The sequence below is a fragment of the Gobius niger genome (assembly GCF_951799975.1).
Source record: "Gobius niger genome assembly, chromosome: 19".
NCBI classification, from domain to species: domain Eukaryota; kingdom Metazoa; phylum Chordata; class Actinopteri; order Gobiiformes; family Gobiidae; genus Gobius; species Gobius niger.
In genome coordinates, this window is record NC_136870.1 from 14,251,813 (window position 1) to 14,277,854 (window position 26,042).

The 26,042-nt window shown below is 41.4% G+C and overlaps 1 protein-coding gene across 1 annotated transcript; it reads left to right on the forward strand.

The window, feature by feature from the left end:
* The first annotated feature begins 1,225 nt into the window (after window positions 1-1,225).
* adam11 (ADAM metallopeptidase domain 11) lies at window positions 1,226-25,779 on the forward strand. The gene is made up of 27 exons (XM_079577363.1): window positions 1,226-1,609; window positions 2,557-2,708; window positions 4,161-4,237; window positions 4,491-4,557; window positions 11,188-11,270; window positions 12,290-12,347; window positions 14,967-15,021; window positions 17,992-18,122; window positions 19,044-19,118; window positions 19,205-19,276; window positions 20,713-20,879; window positions 20,974-21,058; window positions 21,183-21,273; window positions 21,363-21,414; window positions 21,480-21,579; window positions 21,655-21,726; window positions 21,797-21,889; window positions 21,965-22,045; window positions 22,168-22,218; window positions 22,295-22,358; window positions 22,426-22,531; window positions 22,609-22,728; window positions 23,100-23,268; window positions 23,384-23,498; window positions 23,980-24,070; window positions 24,642-24,659; window positions 24,951-25,779. Exons 1-27 carry the CDS (start codon window positions 1,552-1,554, stop codon window positions 24,964-24,966), a joined length of 2,319 nt encoding a protein of 772 aa, XP_079433489.1. The 5' UTR covers window positions 1,226-1,551; the 3' UTR covers window positions 24,967-25,779.
* Window positions 25,780-26,042: the final 263 nt, after the last annotated feature.

Sequence of the window (26,042 nt, forward strand, 5' to 3'; positions counted from 1 at the left end):
TACAATAGGCCAGGATGAATGAGAGTGTGTTTGAGAGTGCGCATGGGGGACGACGGATGGAAATTAGCCCCGGCTACAATCCGGTGTGGTGTGTTTACATGCATGAGACCCATGTATGTTCATTAACATGCACTGTCCCAACCAAATAAACCAATCAAAAAAAAAAATGCCTGCCCTGTGTAAACTTTAACAAGGACGGTCACTGTCAACCATTTCTTCTCATTGATTTGAACACTGACAACTAAATTCATTTTTCATTATTAGTATAGAGATGAGAAGGAAGTGTCACAAGTGGACAATGTTGTCATTAAATCGATTATATTTTTTGTATTTGTTATATTTACAAAATAAATTCCAAGAAAATTACATAATACTGAGAAAAAAACTTTTTAATGCAAGAAAAAAAATGTTATTTTGTGTATTTGATCTTGTAGTGACAGAGCAGCTGTATGAGTGGTTTGCATGATGCCTTCACTTTTGATCACGGTGGTCTCTACCATGCTGCTGGATCAATTGTTTTGTAGGTTTTCTAGTGAGAGGCTCCGTCAGCAGAGAAAACCTTCCAAACAATCGATCCTGGAGCGTCCTAGAGACCACTGTGATAGAAAGCAAAGGCACCATGCAAACCGCTCATACACCCGCTGGGTCACTGCAAGGTCAAATACACAAACTAAACTTTTTTTTCGTGCATTAAAAGTTGCATAATGCACCTTTAAGATCAACTTTTTTTTTCATATAAAAAGTTGCATAATGCCCTTTAAGAACAAGGTGCACGAGTCGAACTATTTTATAGATCAAAATGAAGCCTTTGCCACTAAAATACACAATACAGTTTTATTTTTACAGATACTTCATTATAAATTTACTCAAGTAGAAGTGAAAAATATTGTATTAAAAACTACTCTAAGAAGTACAATTTCTGCATGTACTTGAGTACTACCCGCCTCTGCTCCAAAAGCAGCATTATCCACTACACAAAATGCATAGCAACACAACCCTATATGTTCCACAGTGTGCCTTTAATGGAGGATAACTTTTTACTGACGTGCTAATTTGCAAGACGCTTTTTCTTTCATGGAAACTTGGCTTGAGACCAATCTGAGTGCGCGTGGTTCACGGGGATCCACCACTATGACCGCGCGACACAGGGCTCTCCTCCGAAAGGTGCGCGTGGGTTCGTGTAGCCCCCACCACGTGCTCCTTGTTTCCATGTCCACCGTTTCCCCGCGCAGACGCACTGCCATTGGTCGCGACGCTCGCATCCTCCAGACCCAAAGAGACACAGGGCATCACCTCCTCCTCGTGAGTGAGAAACGCGGACAGCGCGGACGCACACGCACAAGTCTCGAGGTACGTGAGAGGAGAGAGGGCGCGCGGCACTCCCGGCAGCCGCAGCGTGGCATTTTGACCCGCGCAGGGAGTGAGAAATGCGGGCTGCGAGTTTGAACAGAGCCCGCCGCCGTGTTGATCATCTTCTCCGTCAACAACAGTCCAGCTTGCAGTTCATATAAAGGCGCAGCTCAGGGGAACCACCGGGACTATGTGAGCACCATGCTCGCGGTGAGATGCCTGCTGTTCGCTGCAGCTTGTTCACCGACCTTTGTCACAGGTACGGATTTGGGTTACTACTGCATGGCATGGTCGCCTAATTATTTTTTTTAATTATCCAGTCATTGCTTTTGCGTGTAACAAGCTTTTGGATAAGAAAAATAGGCGACTGTAATAGAAAATGTGGGCTTCTGTGATATCTAGAATTATGCTTCTGTAGAATCCAACTAGACCTATGACTTCTCTTTCTGGTTTCCTAATTAACAAACTGTCATGTGGGTGAATATTAATGGATCTCCCTTGATTCACTGTATCTCAAGGTTACCTATGTAAGACAAGGGAATTATGTCTTGCTTAGTGAAATCATATACCATATCATTCTGTGGCATAATGGGTAATCTTCTGTAGAAGTCTTAATCTTATTGCTTGCATATAAAAGTTACAAAAAAACATCGGAGAGGCCATCTACTTGTACTTTGCCATATGATTTCTGTTCTGTCATGGTTGTATAAGCTGTTTGTGCAAATGTTGTATAAATGTTCTGGTCAAATTACTGTCAGACAGTTCTGGTCAGAATAATGTCAGACTGACATCAGATCTGAGTCAAAAGTCAGGTTGGGCGTCTGATTTAAAGGCAGGACTAACAAGTATATAATGACAAGATAGACTTCCATAGAGAGACTTCCAATCGAATGCTTGTTAAGCTGTAACTGATATTTTTGTGCTATTTGATTGAATAAAGACCTCTTCGAACAAACTTATCTTCCTGAGGGTTATTTTCAAGTCCCGGACCGGAGCAGATGGATCAATACTTCTTATTTTCTATTTTAATTCAGATGGCACCGTGCAGCTCCTTCCAATCATTTTAATGTAGGCTAGCTCTGCAACAAAAGTAATTGTAACGTGACTGGGATTTATTGAAATCTATTGAATCTTATCAGCCCCTTGCACATGCGGGATCACTGTCCTCCCCGACACACCGTCTGTCCTGTGCTCGTCCTTGTGCAGGTCTGAGAGAATGGAGCGGTTTGGGGGACAGACTTGCCCCTTCGGAGGAGATCGTCCAGCCCAAGCGGCTCCTGCAGCAGATCCACACGGACGAGGAGCTACGCCACACCAAACTTGACACACGAGTCAAGAACTACACCTCCGCAGAGCTGGTGAGTGATGCATTTATGAGGTCACTGTGGTCGGCTTTTGAAACACTGAAGACTTCATGTACAAGGACTGTCTATTTGACCTCACTCATTGCAATACGGGAGATCTTCCTTTTCCAGAAATAATAAATGTGCGTCGAGTTCGGAAGTGAATCCAAAAAAGATGTACTGGTCTGCCCCGACTGCCACTATGTGATGTCACTGCCCCATCGCCGCCTCAGTTTGTACCTTGCCCTGCTTTGAAATGCATAAGCTTATATTTCACACCTCCACCTGTCCTCTCCTGTTACCTCCCGCTCTGCCCACTGTCTGTCTGTCAGCAGCAGCGGCTCCGGCACAAGGGCGACCTTCAGTGCCCTCCGTGGTAACACTGCTGTCCCGTGACCTTTGAGGGGAGAAATCCTGGGGCAGTAGTGTGTTGTTAGGAAGTCATAGGCAGTGAAGCTTAAAAAGATTCTAGTAGTGAAGATTATTCTACACATTAGGACATTGCTGGAACATGTAGGGGGAGGAAAATACATAATTTTTAAATTTTGAAACTCTGTATAGTCCTTTTAATACAAAAGTCCAGATAAAATACTTTCTGTTATCATATGCACAGCTAAATAGAACAGGATTTGATCATTGCAACTGTAGTTTAAGTTGTAGATACTTTTTTTCATTGAGCTCCCTGGAGAGAGATTCCAGAGAAACCTTTTTCATAACATGAAGGTCACATTTCCCCACAGCATTTGTATTGATGCGTATGTGGCTACTTCACATTTTTATAGATGCAAAAGGTAATCAAACAGAGTGCCCTGTTGGGCAAATGTCAGCACCGTCTCAGTCCTGTCATGTGCTTTGTAGATGGCACTAACCTTGGCTGAATCGTCACATTGTTTTATCACCAAACCCCAATCTGTCACAGGGGGGGATCACAGCAGCGGGACACCCTCAATTATCTGCTGTTCTGTTCTTGTCGTGTTCTGAGAAATGATTTCTTTCTGTTGATCATCTGTCAGTCTGCCTCCCACGCGCTCTGCTTGTCATTTTTTTTTGACACATTGTTCACAAGGCAGTTTTTTTTTTCAAAGCATAAAAGGTTTGACATATTAGTAAGTCCTTTGTTTCAGAAGTAAACTGTCAGGAACGTGCGGAAGAACTGCTCACTGTCAGCCTAGAAAATATAGTAAAAATACAACTAAGGGTAGGGACAATATGTGGCAATACTGATAATATTTACAATTTAGCCTAAAGATTAACCATAGAAATAAAGCTCAGTTGAAATTCTGAATGCATAGACATGTTAAAATGGCAACACTTAATATATTGTGCTGTCCTTGAATATAACCGGGGCAGCTTCAGTTTTTACTACATACTTGAATGCTGTGAATATTGTGCAGCCTTATGTAAAACGGCGCACTTACATTGTTCTTGTGTCGCCTGTGTCTTAATGACTGCCTCATGTGTCCTCAGCCTGTCCATCTGGCGCAGAGCAGCTTCCTCATCCAGGCGTTTGGCACATCATTTATCCTGGACTTGGAGCTCAACCAGTAAGTCCCCAGCATCCACATGTACAGCCCGGTAACACACTTTAACATTTTAGTAGCAGTGTTGAATAAGAGGAAGTCATTGCACGAACTCGGTGAAGAAATAGGTTGGCTTTAAAATCACTTTATGTTGATTTTAGTTTAAAACAAACATTGATGCTAGTTTTACAATCTTGACTTTCATTACCAAATATTGCATGTCAGCTCAGATCAATGTTTTAACTTGGCTTTTTTTTTTCTCTTTCTATTCTTTCAGTAACCTTCTTTCAACAGAGTATTTGGAGCGTCACTTTGATGAGCATGGACAGCCTTCTGAAAACAAGGTAGGATAAACATTTCATAAAACATCTCTTCAGTGGCACCCCATTGGTTCTTTGCTGCGTCTGGCTTCCACCAATTGTATGCATAGGGATTGGGCAACACTCTTTTGTAAAATAACAGAAATAAAACACCTTTTTCATTTCAATACATGTGAAAACCAAGAAATGCAATGTCGTTTTTTATCAATTTATTTTTTATTACAAAACTAGACATTCTAATACACCTTATGTGTGATTTTGGGAGCTCTGTGATGAACAGAAGTGAAATAAATGACCATCAAAAACTTGTGAAAAGTCACGATCTGGACATTTCATACATATTACTGCGTTTCTTTTCTTTCCTGTTTTGTCCGAGGGGATGTGGTGTTGTAGCTGTAAAGGCGACATTTCTCTCACGCTCTCTGGATCGTGGCTTCCCAGGGAAAGATCAAAACAGTTCAGATTTTAACATTCAACTTTCAAATGAGCCACAGCATGTGTCCAGAGCTATAACATAGAATATGGTGTGTGTATTCCGGATTATTGGCACTCTACAGCTAAATCCCCAAAAACAGCGCGGCACTCAATGTGTTAAGAACATAGACAGTACAAAACGTTCTAAAATTGTGTTTGCAAACATGATGCCTTAACTTCATGGATCACCAGTAACACATCAGCTGCTTACACTCCTCTTCAATGGACTGTGGCTGATTCAGACTGGCATCTGTCTTTAGGACTTGACAGTAAAGCAATTAGCCAAACGGACCAAATGGGCCATTATTGTATTACATTACACTGTTACCGTTGCTTTCTCTTTTGGAGTCGCTAAGTTAATTCGTCCTTGTCAAGTTAATTTTAATAGATTTTGACTGTGCTTTTAAGGAAGCTTCTACAGTTGGCGATATGTCCCTTGAGTGAATATATGGACCAATCGATATTGAATAGAAGATGAGGCAGCCTTTTTTGCAGAACAGTGTTTAGCCCTAAATTGTGTTAACATCCTTTGTAGTGAAGTCAAAGGGGGGTTTGCTCCCAGCTGAATACATAATTAAACGTAGTCATTGTGCTTTTTCCGTTTTTTTACTTTCAATGGCACATGTAAGAGCTACAAACAGTGAATTAATTCCTCTTGTGACAAACAATCAAAACATACATTTTCAGCTACGTGCTACAAGATGGATAGAAAAATCATCTTTCCTGCCATGGCATGTTTCAATATTTCCTCGATATACCGGTAATATACTGTAGTAAATTAAATGGGACAATACATTAACAAAGGGCATCTGTTTAAACAAAGCTTTGAGTTAACATGCAACTCACTGTTCATTGAGAGGAGTTCATTTCCGGTGACAACATGAGAACAAAAAACCCCAAGAGGATTGAAAAAAACGTGTCTGTAGTATTTCCGTCACGGCTCCTGACCAACTGTTGCATAGTGACAAATTACTCATAGCATGAACGTACAAAGGCTTGACTAATATTGCAATAACTTTACACTGTGGTGTAGAACAGTGTTTTTCAAACTATTCCAAGTACCACCTTGTAAAATATTTGACCTTCCACCAGGTAAAAGTTTAAACCAGAAATGCGCCTCACTCAAAAATTAATAATAAAGTCAGTTGCAGAGGACCCTTATGTCAAAAGAAACCTTGTTACATGTACCAAAGTTTGAGAACCACTGTGACCTATTCAATTCACATATTAGTGAATTGGATGTAATAAGCAGTATAAGGCACCCTATATATCCAAGCGAGCGACCACGGCCCATCACGGTAAAATTGCCCATTGACGTCACCAGGCAACACAATCATTATGAAGTGAAGTAGTAACTTTACATTGAAATACTTGCTCTGATTAACATACACTATTTTCAATAAAAAATAGAACATAGAGTGCCACCAAATATTTTTCTTTATTTCTTTAAATCATTTTGCAACCCGTCTCAACCCTCACTATGGGAACCCCTGGGTTGGGACTGAGAAGGTCAGTATCAGTCAGAAGCAGTGCATTCACCGTAAACTGCAGACTGAAGATTAGGCATTAAACATTAATAGTGGCCTGAGTATGAACCCCTGGGGAACACCAATGGGCAAATAGTGCTTTGAAAAATCTGCTTTAATTGATTTATTCTTATTTATTTATTCATTATATTAAGCCACACCAGTCTTACTAAATTGGCTTATCGTCACATGCAGGAGCTCAGTTTGCACGACCTCTTCCTTCGCCACCATCTCCATCTTGATTTTATTTCATTTCATTGGCGCCAGTAAATTCCTGCTGCCTTTGTGTGTCACTTCTTTATTGGTCCCTGTGGATTGATGCCCCATTGAGCCGCCCCGGATTAAATCTCAACGACTCACGGCAAAAAGTGAAATTAAATTAGGGCTGAGGAAAGGATGAAATTGAAAGCAGCTCATGTGTCTATATCCCAATACCTAAAATGATGCTATTTCATTTGACTAGTGGGCGAGCGTCTCCAAATGTAATTGGATTTTGATGTTTGCTGTTGGATATCTTGGCAGGTTAACAACCTTTTTACTTTTCGGGTTTTCATTCTTGTCATGACGCCTGACACAATTTAAAATTTGCAGCATAGCCATTATCTTTAGACATTTTTTTAAATTCCAAATTTAGATTTCAGCTCCAAAGATAATAGGGATGAATTTTGTCATTTATAACATATAGAATAAATAACATGGTTCCATTAGCATGCTGTACTAGTTACCTTTCCTTATACTTGTTTCACAGTCATCATTTCTACAGGGTGCAGAGTATATGTCCTCTTAACAGTGCACTCTGTAGCCTCTCAGCCCTGTCTGTGTCTGCTGTGTCAGGCAATTTGATTTCCTCCATTTAGCCCTGTAATTCTACCTTTTATTTATTTTATATTTCACTGGGGCTAAGTGCTGGCCAAAGTCTTGCTCTACTTTGAATGTTCAAAGTCATTTACTTCTGTCCTTCCTTGGTTATTCTGAACCCAGATTACCTCAATGTCCCAATTTCAAACTACACAACTTTTACAAAATATCTGTAAAAAAAATTTCCTCCAAATGATTATTATTTTTTAGTTTTTGTTTTTTTTAGATTGAAGATTGATAGAAGATTGTATTGTTGTAAGAAGCAGGTTTCTGCGGGGAATTAAATAACATTTAAAGTCATGAAAAGAATTCTTAAAATGCATTAAATTGGATTCAATCTAGATTTCTCAGAATGTACATCAGAACATACAGAGACAAAACCCAAAACAAGTTAAGCTGCAGTTCTGACTGTCCAAATTTTGTGTTGTGTCCAATTTGGTTTTGAATTGTCAACATTTCCCCTAATCCCCCTTTTTGATTGAGTGTTTACAAATCTTACAACATGAAGTATGGCAGGATTATTTGCATTTGTGGCATTGAAAATATAGTATTTAGACATTAAAATGGCTTTAAAACATTGCATTTAACTTCCCGCCACTTGTAGAAATCCTGTATTATTGCTGCTATTCTTACTTTGAAAAAGGTTCATCCTTGAGAAATAACAATGGTGTCCGAGAGGATTGAAGAATAGGCAGCAGTCTGGATGTCTAACGGTGTGGGACCTGGAGACATGAACTTGAGCCATTGCGCTTGTCCTACCATTCAGCTCTGCCTATGCTTCCACAGAAGAGGGATAAATACCCTGTGGAGCGTCATACTGATATGTACTGATATGCAAGTAAAACATTCAGTGGCTGAGAGTGGGCACCTATAGCAAATTTCATTTTATATTCTAACAATGCTGTCTTCTTAGTTTAAGCTATTATAGACAAAACCTTCTGTCTAACTAAAATAACAGTCTATTATAGTATAATTATTGCTGCTTCTACAGATATATAGCTGTAATACTGAAGTCCATCCTACCTCATATCTAATCACTTAACATTAGGTCAGGGCTGGGCAATTCATTTTTACCATGAGCCACGAGAGAAACCCAAATTATTTTATAGGGCTACACCAATGATAACTTGAATTTAATTCCACTCAAGTTTCCCCTAAATGATTTAATTGCTTGTAACTTTTACATTCGATGGTAGTACAAAGTTTTAGAATCCAGTTAAGAGTATAGCTGATATGCTCTGCAGATGTTTTGAAGCCAGTATGTACCCGCTTTTACTTATTTTGATATGAATTAATGTAAATGCTTTGAAATTATTACCAACTCGGTAAATGTCAATAATAGACATCCACCGCAGCCTTATTAAAGATGGACTATAACTTCAGCACTGGTTCAGTATGACAACCGATCAATAGATCTTTCTCTACTTTTTATTTTGTGACTTGTTTGATGCTTCATACCGAGTGAAGTTCTTGCTAAGAAAGAACCCTATATATGATTTATGGGCAAGTTATAGTGTCCTAGAGTAACAACCTGGCAGCGGATGCAGCTGTTTAAACTAGGAGTAAAGGCTACCCGAGCAGAAAGAATTGCCTTTTCTTTTGCTGCTCTCATCTGTGACGGTTAAGGGCGAGCTCAGATGGCATAGACAAAGACTTATTGCAGTTCATTACCAGCACCTGAACTGCGCTTACACTGCTCTTGAAAGACATTCCCAGCGGCGAGGATGTCTGTTTGGTTAGTCCTGTTTGATCACTACAACCGCTTGAGGGAAATTATACCTTTAGACACAGTTCATTCATAGTTGGCACACATTAAGGACATGTAGGGACAGATAACAATGCGTGTCTTCTCCAATTTTGGTAATGCGATCGTTGTTGTATTGTGAGAACTGAGAAGTAGCTTAGAAGAAGAAACACTATACAAAACATGATCAGTAGCTTTTATGAACAATCAGGCAACGGTTTCCGCAGAGCAGCGCCGCAGGGGATCAAAGGAGGCACTTGAGATATAAATTTACTTTAAGCAGACTATACGGAGTTTAAAAATTATACAACTAAGTATTTTCCTTCCCCTACATGTTCCAGCAATGTGGTAATGTCTAGAATCAGCCAACCCATTCACCACAACTGCCTCTAAAATCCTGCACTGTCACTCAAAAGGTTGTTACTTCGGGTCCGAACCTGCAGTTACGCTTAAAACCTGAGGTGGCAGTAGTGAGTATAAAAATGACCAACTTGCATCAAGTGACTTACAACGTTCCCTCTGATACGCACCTGGAGTATAAGCATTTTGTTTCATTCACACAGTTTTGAATAATCTGTAATCCTTCTCTTCTTCTACTGCTGCAATCTGTATTTCCTGGATTTTGTTGCATCATTGAGAAAACTTAAGACTGTTCTCGACATTTTTAAAGCCCATAATCCATCATCAGGCACATTCTGAGCATTTCTGCACTCATTGTGTGTTCATCACAACGCCATTGATTTGCTAACATGTTGTTTGTTGGAAGTAGATGCTTGAGTGCAGGAGCTTTGGAAAAGGGAGGCGACGACCGTTTCAGAGGAGCACTGAAGGCAGGACTCCGGTTTCCCCTACCTCTAAAAAACATGCTGGTCAGGTTGGCCCACAGTGGTGGTGCGCTCAGTTGCAGCGGCTCAGGATTAACCCAACACCTGACACAATTGTTCAATAACAAATAAAGCACTTACTTACTTACTTTTTTATTACGTGTCCCACTGGACAGGGTGCTCAAGGCCAATCTGAAATCACCATGACCAGTCCCGTCTCTGTCTTTTCTTTACATAGACATTATTTGAATATTAATTATATCAGTACTAAGTATTTAGTACATTAGACAACATTAAGTTTCTCAAATCTGCATGAAAAGTTCTGATGCCAGCAGAAACAAATACGTGACTGGCATTCTCCCATCACAGTCTTTGCCACGCTAAGTTTTCATGTGCTCGTTTAAACGTTTAAAGCTTGACCACAGGTGTGCCATGTATAAGGGTGTACAATAGGCATTAAACGGTGTCCTTTTCACTACATTTGTACACGCACCAAATCTGCATGTTAGCCTGCACATACATCATGCGGCACTGCCAGAGCACGCCATCATCATCAGCCAAATAATCAGTGATAAAATGTCCCAAATATTTATATTTGCTACACAGGGTCAGATTATTCCCACACGATTTAAATGAAGGAAAATTCAAAACCTTATTGTCTCCCACAAATCATTATGACTCATTTCATGTCATAATCCAGACCATATTTGGAACACACTTTAAAAGTTCCTGCATGGACTAATAATTTGTGCATTGTTATTATGTAACAATGCACATAATATCGTCCACATTATATTGTTTGGAGATATTTCTGTCATATACTTTATCAGAACATGTCATTGCAACGTTCTTGTTATTCAGTGTATGAACTGACAGTTTTTTTCAGTTTGCTTTTTACAATAACCTTGAGTTGATTTAGAGCATTGTTTGGACATGTCTGACTGCGGTAAATGGCTTTGATTATTACGTGTGCTCTTTGTAAATGAACCAATAACTCACTTGACGACTCCCAGGTTGCTGAGTGATCTCCGCATCTCTATCTCACACATGTGCTGATGTGTCTTTGTGCGGTGTAGGATTTCCCAGAGGTCAAATATACAGCGGCCACTGATCTCCTCCGGTCGACCCGGACGTCAAATACTGCACGGGTTTACTGTTAGCATGAGCCTCATTTACTGTAATGCACCTCACTCAAATGCTGTATGTGCTCTCTGTTATGTGACCGCAGGGAGGAGAGCACTGCTACTATCATGGCCGAGTCCGAGGGGTCAGTGGGTCCTGGGCAGCACTGTCCACCTGCCACGGACTACAGTATGTTTTCTATATTCTTTCAATAGGAGTATCAGCCCATGTGCTTTGCATACGCCCATCAATTCCCTTTGTGTCGTCTTCAGTCTTATCTGTCCAGCCGCTCTAACCTAAACCCCTTTAATCGATTTACTTCCTATCAGTACTCCACACATGCTCTATTTTGCATTTAGTTATTGTACAAAGGACAAGCGTTGACCTCTGGGCCCATTCATGCATCAAGTGTAGTTTTCAGTTCAGTTTATTGTCAGTATTGTCACACATAAAGCACACAGACTCAGAATTGTGTTTGTCTCACACTCTTGTTGCAAAATACAATCACTAACTCTATGTAAAGACCTCTACACTGTACAAAATGGGCTTAGGAGTTGTCCGATGTGTGCCCCTGTCCCAGTCCACTCAAGATGCAGTGAGACGAGAGGCTTTGTATCTCCCTCGAGCACAACTCGGGCTGGGTACCATTACTTCTTTTTTTTTGATACCGGTACTTTAACGATACTTGAATTTCGATAACGATACCTGAACGATACTTTTTTCAATACCTATACTAAATTATTTGTCATAAAGAACCATAAAACCGATTTTTTTTTCAGCTTTTCCCAAATTTTCCCCAATTTCCCACTTATATATTTTTTTTAAATAGTTTTTTTTTTAGTTGTCTTTCACTTTTTTCTTTGCAATTTTGATGAACAGCATCAAAACTTGAATATAAAGATTTTGTATTTCTTTTCGATACCAGTAAAACCGAAATCCTTTTTTTTTCAATACCAAACTGTGATCGTTTAACGGTACCCAACCCTCGTTGCAGCCCATATCAAAATGCAGGCTAATCATCAAAAACTATCAAAGCTATCATGCAGTATCATCAGCCATTTTGGAGGACGGCCCCAGAGCCCCTGAATTTTGTCCCAACCCACAAGCTTAGAACCGCTGCAAGGAACTCCTGCTTGTGTTATACCCAACTGTAATGCAATTTTCATATGAATGGTGAACATTTTCTTTCACTCCTCTCTGTATTCCAGGGGTATGTTTTCTGACGGCAACTTCTCGTACGGGATTGAACCTGTCGGCAGCGGAGAGGTGAGTCAGGACCTCCTTTGAACAGGATCACAGTAAACAGGCACATATTGTATTCTTGGCCTCGGACCAAGTAAATGTGGTGTGAAATGCATCTTGGGCAAACAAACTGACAGCAGCTTTTAAAACTCAATCAAAACATGTCTCAAAAGCTGGCAGTGTGACAGCTACTACTATGTCGTTGCCTCTGTTTCTCAAACAGTGGTAAATGTGTGTAGAGGCTGTAGCTTCAGTTCAAACCAGCTGAAGGTTAGTCTAGAGTTAGATCGAGTCAGTCCTTTCCAGCTCTGGTTAAGGAATGGTTTGCTTTTGGTTTATTCCTGATTCATTTGTCCTTTTGTTTTTTCTGGGTTTCTATGACCTAGAAATCTGCAAAACATACAGTGAGAACCATATGTTTACATACACTTCATAAAAAGACACATTTGCAGTCTGACATGAAACCAGAATTCACTTTTATTTTTCTTAGGTCAATTAGAATCTTTAAATTATTATATTTGTCAAATTTCAGAAAAAATGAGAGATAGATTTTTTTTAGAAATGTTTTTGTTGCTTTTTACACAGTCAGAAGTTTACATGCACTGAGGTTACTATACCTTTAACCAATTTGGCAAAGCCCAGATGACGATGCGATGACCTTGGAAGCACAAGTCGGGTTCATCCTTGGGTGGAATTTCAAGACACTTGAAGGTTCAGGTTCATTGGTTAAAACAGTGATGGAAATGACCAGTCATCATACAGATCAGAAAGATCCAGAGATGAACGTGCTGTGGTCTAAAATGTGAATATCAACCCAAGAACAAATGCAAAAAGTACTATACTGTCATGCGTTTAGAGGGTACTCTGCCAGGAAGAAGCCCTTGCTCTAAAAGAAACATGAAAAAGACAGATTGGCGACATTTCCAGTGGTCTGACGGAAAACAACAATAGTTTTTTGGCCATTATGACACGTTTGGAGGATAAAGGGGGAATCTTGCAGGCTTGAGAACACCATTCCAACTAAGAAATATAAAAGTTAATTCTAATTCCATCAGACAGTGAGAAAAAAAATGCAAATGTGTCTTCTTATGAAGTATATACATATGGTTGTCAGTCACTGTAGTAACTTACACATACTTATGTCTTCAAAATCGTTTAGCTCGAGTTAGTAAGATTGAGACTTTATTAGACGATGCTGAAGGACCAACGCCGGTGAAGGTATTTTTCTGTTGTCCAGCTCAGTTACATAGACACAAGACGTGGGTCGATATCTGCAGCTCGCCTCTCTGTTTCGGGATGGGTCATTTTCATAAAGTATTCATCCGCAGCTCGAGTTAGCGGGCTTTCCAGTCCTGTTATAGTCGTTATGACAGGGCAGAGTGATTGATTAATTATGTATCAGGGCACTTTCCTCACAATGATCGGCTTTACCACAGCTGAGCTAATGTAGTGGTAACTAGACACGCAGGTAATTTACTTAAGTAGATTTAGGCACGCTGTTGTTATAAGCACATAGGAAACCGATGAACGTTCATGTAAATATGCACTGCATGTGTTGTGCCCAAATTAAGGTCATTAAAGCACATAAATAAAATTCCAACTGGCATTTTTTACTGCATAAGTTCCCTACTATGTCCACTATGTCCGATTTAATTATATAATTTAACACTTTATTGACATTTCTCCTCATTCCACTGTTTGAAGGAATGTTTGCAAATCTTAAGAAATTAAATATCCACTTATTTCTTCCCTGTGTTAAAAATATAAATGCAGAATTCTGGCTTTAAAAGGTCATGAAAAAGCATTAACTTTGACTTGGTGCCACCATATAAACCCTTTGTCATTGATCACTAAACCTAAGGAGTTTCAAACAGAGCGCTCTTTGCTTCTGTCTCGAGCCTGGAGAAATTGAGAGGGAAAAGCAAAAAAGAAAACAAAAGATTTTTATATTTGTGTGGCTTTTGTGTACATAAAAGTAGCAGCAGTATTAGCAGTAGTAGTTTCTTTGCCCCAGTGGAAGTCGCAGTGTTCATCATGGCTATGTGAGTCCTAATAGTTGTAGTGAAAGACGCTGGAGTGGTATTGAGAGCAATTATACATTGGCATGAGCAATCGCAGGAAAGATTTATATACAACACTTTCTACTGAGGAAATCTCAAAAACTGTATTCATTTTGGTCTTTTCTCTCAACCTCCTGGGTAAAGGCATTGCAGTATATTCTGTAAATGGTGCGTATTATAAGTAACTGTAAATCTGGACCACAACTAACAATGTAAAATGAACAAGCTCCATTTATTCTGTTTAACAAAGCAGGGGGGAAATATGTAAATGATCTCAATTGTTCCGTTTTCCACCTACATGAGGCTCTCAGGGTTTTCCATCAAAGAACCACTCACTCACCCATTCACACTCATTCACACACCCGTCTGTGCAGCGCTGACATAGTGCAGGGCCTGTAAGAGTAATTTTAGTAACTGTACAGATTTGAGTGTGTGATCTGTTTGTGACTGTGTTCACTGTAAATGTCCTGTTGAGTCAGTGTCAGTGTGACCTGATCGGACCATCTGTTCAGAGCTGCCGATGCTGAGCTTTGGAGTTTTTACTTAGTTCGATTTGACATTTTTTCGTTTCTTTTCAAACCAGGACCACATCGTGTGTCGCCTTCCAGACATCGACCTGTCCCCACCTCCCTGTCCGGGTGAGAGCCTTAATCCCCTTACTTTTGTTCCTATTTATAACCTTTGAAAACAATACCGTGATTGCGATTGGATTCTTATCTTGTGTCATTTATTGGTCATATCATATTATACTTAGCTATCCTTTTGAACGACAGATATAATGACATTGCAAACCTGGATGGATTTCACTGTTTTATAATTTGTATAAATAACTTATTGACCTTTTTGCAGATTCATGGTGCTGTGTAGTGTATCATCTTTGCTTTGACATCGTGAGGTTGTGCAACAGTCTCCTCCAGGACGCTCAATGTCATTTCACAGAGAAAACCTTTTAACTTGATTCAAAAGGATCAGCAGAGAATATCTAATAGGATATGACTGCAGTGACAACAGACAGGGCATACGGGAGCGCACAAACAAAGATATCATAGTCTTAAACAGGGCTCCACATTAACTAACGTCCCTCACAGCAAGAAGGTCCCGGGTTCAATTCCCATCTGGACGGGGCCTTTCTTTGCGGAGTTTGCAGGTACTCCGGTTTCCCCAACCACTAAATATGTACAATAGGTTTCCCTTTTGGGCCAGGACTCCCCTGAAAAAGAGATTCAACAACATAACATTATTTGAACAAGTCAAATAATGTTATGTTGTTGTTTGGGGCTTCGTAGGAGACCTCGACGGGCTCTCGGGCTTTCTTCCCCACTGACCTAAAAGATAGAAGAAATGAAAAGTAGCGAAATAAGGGTGACAAGTAAATAGGAACGTTGAGGAGAGACTGAGGAGAGGGACCGGGAGGTATTTAAAGGATGGAGACCAGAAAGGGCGTAGGTGACGTGTGGGGTCCTGCCCCTGAACTTCAGATAACACACTTACCTACATTTAGTGTCTACTCCACCTGAGACTTATCTGCTGGAATAGACAACAGCTTCCACATCCGAAGTCATTCGGTTGACTGAATTCGGGAGGAACCCCACTGAACGGAGAAACCCCACCTATAGGGATTGGACAAGAAGAACTGAAGCTCCAACAAGGAGGGGACGTTCTGCGATCTTGGCCCATCGGGAGGGACTCCCATCGGCCCTGGGTCTCTGTAGCCTGTCTGTCCATGAGAGTGGATCTCTCCTTCTCTGGTTCTCCCCGAGGTTTCTCTTTTCTCCCGCTGGGTTTTTGAGTTTTTCCTTGCTGTGCTGTAGAGTCTAAGGACGGGGGACACCCATGCGGCTCGTCACCACCTGCTGCTGACACTTATTTCACTTTAGGTTTTCCTACATACTGAATTTGCCTTAACTTTACATTGTCTTATTTACTGTTATGTTTTTTACCTTAAAGGATCTATATCATGCTATTTCAGCCATTCCAAAGTTAAGTATAGGCATTTATATGAATGATTGTACCTCTACCGCTATTGAGCACTCATTTTTGTGATAAATATAAGTGTTTTCTGGAGGTATTTTTCAAACCCGGAAGACACAACGCTTCGATTCAGTTAACTCCGCCCCCTCTCTCCGCACATACTTTACCGTAATATAAATAAACAACAACAAGTGAAGATACTTCACAATGCAGTTATAAGGAGTTGACACACATGCTAATATGCTAACACAAAAGCTAACCCGCGTTTGGATTGACTCACCACTCTGGTCCATCGCTGTTTACATCATGGGACTCGCGTTGGTTATAAAAGTTAATCCACTTTGATTCAGGCGAAGGTTCACCAAACATCCATCAGTGACAGTCACAGAAAAACAATATTTTGGTGATAGTCGCCGAATCCCGGAGAAAAAAACAACTTCAAGTGGCCTCTTCTTGAAAAAGGTTGAATAAACTCCCGTCCTCGTAGCCAAACGCGCTTCTTTTTCTCCGTCCGTGACATTATCGTTAGGTAAGAATGAAGAACAGGTGTGTCCAGAATAGGTTATAACGAGCTCCATCTTCACAGCTGCAGCGCAAACATGACGTCTGTTCAGACGCTCAGGGGATGTGTTTGTTTTGGCCACAGCTGACCTGGAAGCACCTCGGGCACATCCTTTTTTTTATTTTATTTTTTCTCTTTGCATCTCTCTTACGACAGAAATAATGAAAAAGCTGTTTTACAAATTAAAATCCGTCCGTAAGCATAGAATTAAGACATGACATTACAGACGTCGAGCACTTCCGTTCTGTGACGACACAACTGAACACTCAGTCGTTCACCAGGAGAGGGCGGAGCAGCTGCTGAGAGAGCAGGATTCAGGAGGATTACTGAGAGCTGCGTGAATGAAGCCACAAACCACTCTGGGGATGTTTTTGATAAGGAAATAGCATAACAACATGGCTAAAAGCTCTAAAAAGTCGATTTTGCATGATAAAGGACCTTTAATGTTCGGTGCAGCCCTTTGAGTGTACTCCTGTGCGATATTGGGCTACATACAAAACCAATGATTGATTGATTCATTCATTCATAAATTGGGAACCCTGTGATCAAGTTGCAGGGCACAGGGTCATTTGAAATGTTTGCTTATTCATCGCTTTTAAAAGTGTGGCTTGTTTCCATGAGTAAAAATATGTTGTATTAATTACTGTATGTAACGCTTTTCCGCTTTTTGACCAAACCATCTGCTGGCCTTTCCTCTTTAAATCTTATAGTACCCATATAGGTCACACTTCTGTACCGTCCCATTCAGCCCTACCCTGGAGACACCGCATTACACGCTGCATGTCCTTGACACATCTTTCCCTCTCCCCTCTGACTCTCTCTGGGCAGCAGTAGTTTGGCTGTCCTTCATAGCCTTTCTAAATGGTGAAATATCTCAATTGACTTCATCTCCTTTTTGCCCCTCTGCTCGCCCCCTCCTTCCTGTTATCCAATCCTCTCTCAGCCCATTACACACTTACCTCCGCCGGCTGCGTGATATTGATTTCTCCTCCAGATCGGACTAAAATACATTCATGCGCATTTCTGATGACTTGCCTCTTTTCCCCTCTCACTGTGTATTATGTGCGTTTGGCAGGATGCTCGGACAACAGCACAATGGCACCTGAGGGACAGATGCACTTCAATAGAGACATAAGGACTGACGAGGAGAGGCCAGTCGTCATTGAAAGTCTGCGGAGGTTGAAACGGCAGCTCAGATCTATGCCGGTACATGCATGCACTCTGTTACACTCACAGATGGTGTGTCGGGACATGTCGCACACATTACAGAAAGTGTCACCCCTTGAAAAAAAAAAAACACTTGACGTCAGAGATGGCAACTCAGTTAAAGGATAAATGATTTCTGAAGCTCTAAACGGGTAATATTAAGTCATTATTTATGTTACTGCGCATTATCATTTATTTGTTTTGAAGCAATACTTTGATTCTTGTTAAAGAAGAACTAGGTAACTTGTTTACCATAAAAGCCTCCGGGTCGGGGGCGCAACACACACTAATAGAATCATGAGGAAAAAGCTAGCAGGCTATCTGGGCAAAGCACCATTTTTGCAGTATTTGCAATGAAGTTGAGTGAAAAAAAATATCTCCATTGTGTAATTGGATGTACAACATCCCTCTCACCCTTTATTTTTTTTCTATCAGCGTAGTATTTACTCTCACGGACAGTTAATGAGTAAAAAACCGCAACATGCTACGACACCTGCAGTGGCGCTTATGGCCTCTAGGGGCATGAGTTACTTAGTTGTGCTTTAATGCTCTCATGTAATGCTATACCCTCAGTATTTAAATGCATTTCCCCCTTCTATATCTTACCTATTATCCCAAAGTAAATGAAAGCAAGTCTATTATATAAATAGGTTACATCTCCTACATGAACTCACTGACCTGCCTTCTAGAGAGACAATGTCATTTGTTAATCTATTTCTGAAGCCCAAAGTTGCACTGAACTAACTGGATCTTCCTTGGCTTGGACTTGTTGTGCTCTGAAGGACACAGACTTAAGTTTCACTGCATCAGCACGTGTTAGCGCTGCTGGGTGTGAGTAATGGGTTCTCCCCGCTGCTCGGAGCCCGTTGTTTTTCCATCTGAAGGTTATGATGATGGGAGACTCGTGTGTGCCCCCCACAGGTGAGACGAGGCCAGCGCACCGTGCAGACAGAGACCAAGTTCATCGAGCTGATGGTGGTGAACGATCACGAGCTGGTAATAATCAGTCATAGCAGTGAATGCAATAGTAACTGAGAAGTTGGATTACACATGTTAAGACTTTTCCCCCTGTTTTTCTGTAGTTTGTGCAGCTGCGACGCTCAAACACTCACACCAAGAACTTTGCCAAAGCGGTGGTGAACATGGCAGATGCGGTAAGAACATTAGAACTAATCATCAAACCGTATCATTCATAACTGAGTCCGAATTTTGCCTGGAGATGCCAGCGGGAATGACACACTGAAAGCACGGTGTGGCAAGAAGGGCATCTCTCGCCAAATACATTTCTTGTGGTGACTCCATTACGTGTCTCCTATTCTCTGATGTAAGAGCGGCACAAAGGGGGAAAACACTTCACAAACCAGAGACATGCAGGTTACCATGACGACCGATTACAGGTTGTCTCTCTCTCTCTCTCTCTTTGTCCCCTCCATGCTTCACTGTCTCTCCTGCTTCGCCAGCCCGCCAAGCTGAGGAGAAATGTCTTAAGTGAAAAAAGGAGAGGAGACAATGAGTTACGCAGCAATTAATATGGTTGAAAAAAGTCTTCTAATTATGGAGAATCCTGAATGTACTTGGAATAAGAGTAGATTCTCATTATTATTATTATTATTTAGTCTTTTCTTATTGGAAACTCTGCAAATTCAAAAAAGTTTCCCAGTTTTATGTAGTGTAGCAGCTAGTAAACAAGCCCTGTAGCCACTACTGCCCTGTGGCTAAGAAACACTGCTCATATCTGTGCCTATATAGAATGTGGGATTGAATGTTGTAAATGATGGGCCAAAACCACCATGTTTGTTCTGTGCAGCAAACATTGGTCACAGATTGAAATCAGCCAAAATCATACAATCATCATCTGCTGTATGATATTAATAACTTTTATGTATTAATAACTGATGACTTTATATTTTATATTTTGCCTTTTAAAGAGGGGGTATTATGCTTTTTTCAATCACATAGCACCAGTCTATATCACACTACAATGATGACGAAACCTTCTGTTGGTCTGTAAATGCAGTAAATTAGAATAACTGCCTTGTATAAAATTGCTCTCTCAAAATAGTAGTGAATGTCTTGAAATCGGCCTCTGTCTCTTTAAGAACCTCTGACCCTTTCAGACACGCCCCCTCCACACGCTGTCTGTGGCATCAGTGGGGAGGGGGTTCTGCTGAGGAGCAGTGGTTGGTTACTCGGCTGGTGACGAAAGCTCGGAGGCGTCTCCAGGAGGTGGGGGCGTTCCTAGGAGGACTCAGGCAAACCTATCCCTAAAATGGCCGCCAAAAATACGTGAATGTGCCAAGGCAACACTTCAGGCATGTTTTTAATGAGGGAATGACATATTAACATGATGTAAAGCTTGAAAAAGTCGATTTTGCATAATACCCCCCCTTTAAAATCTGGGTTTATTATGGAACGTGCTACTAATCACAGGGACTTAAGTGCTTTTGACAACACAATCCCAAACCCTTGCAGGACCTCTGACCCCGTCTTACACTCTTACACACTGGTGAATGTGAAGGGATGGACCTGCTGCTCCCGGACGCTGACATGTCCCTTTTACTTTATAAACATTTCCTCTCCTGTCCCCCAGATCTACAAGGAGCAGCTCAACACGCGCATCGTCCTGGTCGCCATGGAGACCTGGTCGTTTGAGAACAAGGTGGCGGTGGGTGACGATCCTCTGCTCACACTCAGGGACTTCATGAAGTACAGGAGGGAGAGCGTCCGGGTGCGCGCCGACACTGTGCACCTCTTCTCGTGGGTCACAACTCGGGATCACTATTACACTGTTGTTCAGTTAGGTTTGGATTCATTTTGTATATTCACTTTTTTTTTTTTTTTACTTCCACAGCGGCAGGACTTTCATGAGCAGCCGGAGCGAGGCAGCATACATCGGGGGAATCTGCTCCCTGACCAGAGGGGGCGCAATCAATGAGGTCAGAAGTCATGGCAAAAAAATGAGCTAAATATTGAATTGAAAAGGTGTTTGACTCTATCCATCTTCATTTTATTCATGTTTTATTAAATTGTGCATGTTTGTTTTGCTTCTTGTCTCCACAGTATGGCAGTGTGGGTCCCATGGCCATCACCCTGTGTCAAAGTCTTGGCCAGAACATTGGGATGTATCGGAACAAGGAACGAGCTGCTGCAAGTAAGACTCTCCGATCTTAACTTCTCAGCTCCCTCTTGTGGACAGATCTGGCAATGTTGAGCGAGTAACGTCTTCGATGCGTGTTTCAGGTGACTGCCGGTGTCCAGACCCGTGGCTTGGCTGCATCATGGAGGACACAGGGTACGGCCGCGATCAGCAATACACTTTTGATATTATGTATTAATAAGTGATGCTGTCCATTGCAGTTACTATTTGCCAAGAAAGTTTTCCCGGTGCAGTATAGACGAGTATCTGCGCTTCCTTCAACTGGGAGGAGGCAGCTGTCTCTTCAACAAACCCAGCAAGGTGTTAAGATAGACTGAAAAATGAACGTGTACACTCTGTGAAACTTGTTATTTCAGTGATACTTTCATGTTTCAGCTGCTGGATCCACCGGAGTGTGGTAACGGCTATGTGGAGCAGGGGGAGGAGTGTGACTGTGGCTCTTTGCTTGTGAGTATTATGTACAAAACTCTTTAGTAGTGTGATTACAGAAAGTAAAGATAATCTTATTGATTTGCAGGAATGTGCTCGAAATGGGGCCAACTGCTGCAAAAAGTGCACTCTTACCCATAATGCAATGTGCAGCAATGGTCTCTGCTGCAGGGACTGTAAGGTAAGACGAGTCTGTACCCACATTTTCATGATAGATACAGTATAGCCTGTTTTACATTGAATTTATCGCTGACAGTATGAGCTGAGGGGAGTGACGTGCCGAGATGCCGTCAATGACTGTGACATCCCTGAGACCTGCACAGGAGACTCCAGTCAGGTAAAACACTTAGAGACTTTGTGGGTGTTTTAGTAACTTCATATGTGTTTATAAATCTGTGGTCATTGTATATTTACTGATAATAATCATATCATAAGTGCCTGTGTTTTCTTGTCCAATAGTGTCCTCACAATGTCCACAAACTGGACGGATACATGTGCGATGTTGGGCAGGTATGTGCTCTGTTATTCTAATCTCACTCAAAAGGCTGTAACTGTACAACATTTTTCTTAACGTACTCGTGTTCAGGGGCGCTGTTACGGAGGGCGCTGTAAGACCAGAGACGGACAATGCCGGACTCTCTGGGGCTACAGTAGGTTGCAAGATAACTCTTTTTTGCCAAATTAGACTGATTTGATTATTATTTTGTCTTTCTTCAGACTCAGCAGATCGATTCTGTTACGAGAAACTCAACTCTGAAGGAACAGAGCAAGGGAACTGTGGCTACAATGCCATGGGACAGGGGTGGCTGCCTTGCAACAAACCGTAAGTATTTCGCTCATCTTTGCCTTTTAGGACTGTTTTCATAATTTAACCATAATTTCCTCGTCTCCTTCAATTAGCGACGTGCTGTGTGGTTTACTGCTGTGCACCAACATGACACTGAGGCCCAGGTTTGGAGAATTACAAGGAAAAATCACAAGTCTGACCATCTACCACCAGAGCAGATACCTGGACTGCAGGTCAGGATGATGTATATTCTAGACTATATAATGTATTGAAACAAATTGAACTATTTTATTTATGTGTATCAAAGAAAAGGCCATTATTTAACGAATGTGTGAAATGTGTTGCCTCAGTTTTAAACAGAATTTGATGGTATAATTTGCCGTTGAGGGTAAAAATACTGATGTTTTGATTTGGTTTAGGATTCATATTTTTCTGCAAATAAAAAAAAATCCTAAATGAGGGTCCCATCCAATGCGTGTGGATGCTCAAAATAGGGCTTCACTGATAATACACTAGTGATGATTCCTTTACTTCCAACTGAGATTTTGACGACATAGTAAAATTTAAGAGTGTGAAACCATCTAGTGCCCTTTCTTGCCCACAGGGGGGGTCACGCGGTGCTGGATGACGGGCTGGACCTGGGTTACGTGGAGGACGGGACGCCCTGTGGCCCGAACATGATGTGTTTGGACCGGCGCTGTCTCCCAGTGACCACCTTTAACCTGAGCACCTGCCCCGGCTCTGCCCCCTCCCGCATCTGCTCGCACCACGGGGTCAGTCCGCCTGTCGAGGCTCTCAGTAGAGATTTCAGACCAGACGATAGGAAAAGCTTAAAGGTGATGAGGATGTAAATAAATACCCGTTTGTCCCGCCCTGTGTGTCCACCAGACGTGCAGTAACGAGGTGAAGTGCATTTGTGATCCTGACTACACCGGGAAGGACTGCAGCGTGTTTGACCCCATCCCCATCCCCACACCCCCCGAGGGAGCTGAGAAGCACAAAGGTGACTCCGCTGAAAACAATGTCAGAGATTTTTTTCACACAGTGTTCCACCTCTACACCGCTACACCTCTACAAAGTGCAATAACAGATGGATTTCTTTGCTCTGTGCATTCAATCAAAGGTGGGTAGAGTTGATAAAAACAAAGCATAGCCCAGTAGTTGTAGCATTTTAGTCACGAAGAAGAAAAAAAACACCAGATTTACCTTGCCCTGTTTTGCTTTACCTCCCCCATCTTTAAGACTGTTTTCCATATTTACAAAGCAGATGTTCCGTTTTGAATTTTGTGCTCATAGACATGTGTAGACTAGCGTAGATGGTACACAGATGATGTCAGCGCATGGCAAAAGAAGCCAAATGCGTGTGCCGCTACACTTTACTCCAAAAGTAACATCTACATTGTGTTTATGCAACACTTTCTTCACCCGCTTCTTCACGACTGGTGCCAATGCCTGTGTCTTGTTGACTCCTTCACCCCCTGCAGGTCCCAGTGGCACTAATATCATAATTGGCTCGGTTGCTGGTGCAATTCTGGTGGCGGCGATAATCCTGGGGGGCACTGGCTGGGGATTTAAGTAAGAGCACTGGCATGCCTCGCCCCCATCTGCGTGTTTCTGTCGCCAGCTGCACTCTCGGCTTTGGACCGCACTCACAAACAATATCTCCTAAAGACTAGATCTGAGCAAAACAGCCCTACCATGCATGCAGATTCCAGAAGATTATTACCTCCATAACTTGACCATTCAATGTTGCATATTCGTAAACTTTATGAATATTCTTGTTTTGACAGCTTGTATTGTGTTTGCTCCAAGTTTTTCCGATCTGTCAACTCTATGCAATCCGTATTGAAACCTGGAGCCTTGCTTTATCTTGTAGCATCAGTGTGTTGTGCGTTGCCTGCAGCATGTGAGGCCAGACCAGACTAGCCCCAGACAGTGATCAGGTCCTCATCATTTGATCTCATCAGATTTGGCTGAAAATAGACTTTGCTGCTGCCACTTCCCTGTAGGATTCCCGTGGCTTGATGATTTTAGGAATCGCTGCATGTTTGTCTGTTTTATCCATAAAAGCTATTCCACTGTGACCAACTTATGTTTTGTTTTTCCCTCTCTCTCTCTCTCTGCTCCTGCTGTGGCAATAACTCAGAAACATCCGAAGAGGAAGGTACGATGCTGCTTATCCGTACTAATTACCACCAACCTAGTAATAATGCCACAACCATTAATACATTGATTCTACTGTATGTTTCTGCATTGGGGTTTCTCTTCATTTGATATATGGGGAATTTAAGTTTGCATTTGGTTTATACTTTGCTTCTGATTTTTGTGCCTTTTTGCTGACGTGCTTAATTTGTAATATTGAGTAATAAAATGTGACCCTGTTATGAGTCTACAATGGACATTATTTTTGTAATACTAACATCTCTCCTTGCCTCTTTCTTCACACTCTCCTCAGATCTTCTGGCGTGTGAGTGTCTGTCCTGTCTTCCTCACTGTGTCCAGTCTCATCTGAGGAGACATTAGAGACGTCTTCCACTTGCTCTGCAAATGGTGAAGATTCCTCAGAACGTTTCCGATCTTTCCTTCTATTGAAAAATCTTCAGGTTTCTGTCCTTGTTTCCTGCCATCTCGACTGTTACTCTGCTCTACCTTTTTAAATGAGGAAGGGGGCTGAGAGGCCTCCTGTTAAATGCAGTATTTAACTACAGTAACATTAATGTCTGCATCATGAATGTTGAAATTTTAAAGCTTCTAGAAAATGGGATAGTTCTCATGTAGACCTTTAACATATAACTAATAGCCATAGATGGAACTGGCCGCTGCTTGGCTTCATTACTTCATAACATCTACAAACAGTGCTTTAATATGAGTGTTGAGTTTGAATCGCTTCGAGGCAGTTGCTTGTCGTGTCTCTGCAGCTGAGCTGGCAGAATGTTGCACAAACTGAATGTTGTAACATTGTATCATATGTAATCTTCACAGTACATTGTGCATACAGGTATGCACTGTACTGTTGTAAATAATGTAGCATAAGACTAGATTCATGAAGTGAGCCACACTATATAAGCACAAGTTCAGCTGTTGACAGCAAAATGTGGGTTTTAAATATTGTACTTCAGCTGTAAACCTGCCTGACATGAAGGCTGTGTGGAATAAGTATCGACATCTGACGCTCTAATTCAAATTGCTTCAAAAGTAAAATGGTAATTTAAAATAAATAAATCTTAGGGATCATTTGCCAAGCGTTTGCTCATGTGCAAAACTAGTAGCATTTGCAAATGTGGATCAGCATTTTCTCATGTCAGGCCTAATAATGTAATGCAATTTTAAATGGTGAATTAGGTGCAACGAGCTCACGAACTGCTATGTGCAGTTTTACAGCTTGAACTACCTGTTAAGCTCCTGTCTTGATAAATGACTCCCTTAATCTTTATTTGTAATATTTTTGAAAATATTGACAAAAGTATTCATCAAAGTAAACTAGAATCACTACATGATATAATGTGATAGTGTTAACAGTAGGAACAGCGAATGGCACAAATAATAT

Bases quoted from the DNA above. Each gene is read 5' to 3' on its own strand.
- adam11 (XM_079577363.1), top strand. From the start codon at position 1,552: ATGCTCGCGGTGAGATGCCTGCTGTTCGCTGCAGCTTGTTCACCGACC. The intron at 4,238-4,490 runs GTAAGTCCCCAG...CTATTCTTTCAG, and splicing joins CTGGACTTGGAGCTCAACCA to TAACCTTCTTTCAACAGAGT. The intron at 22,729-23,099 runs GTCAGGATGATG...TCTTGCCCACAG, and splicing joins AGCAGATACCTGGACTGCAG to GGGGGGTCACGCGGTGCTGG.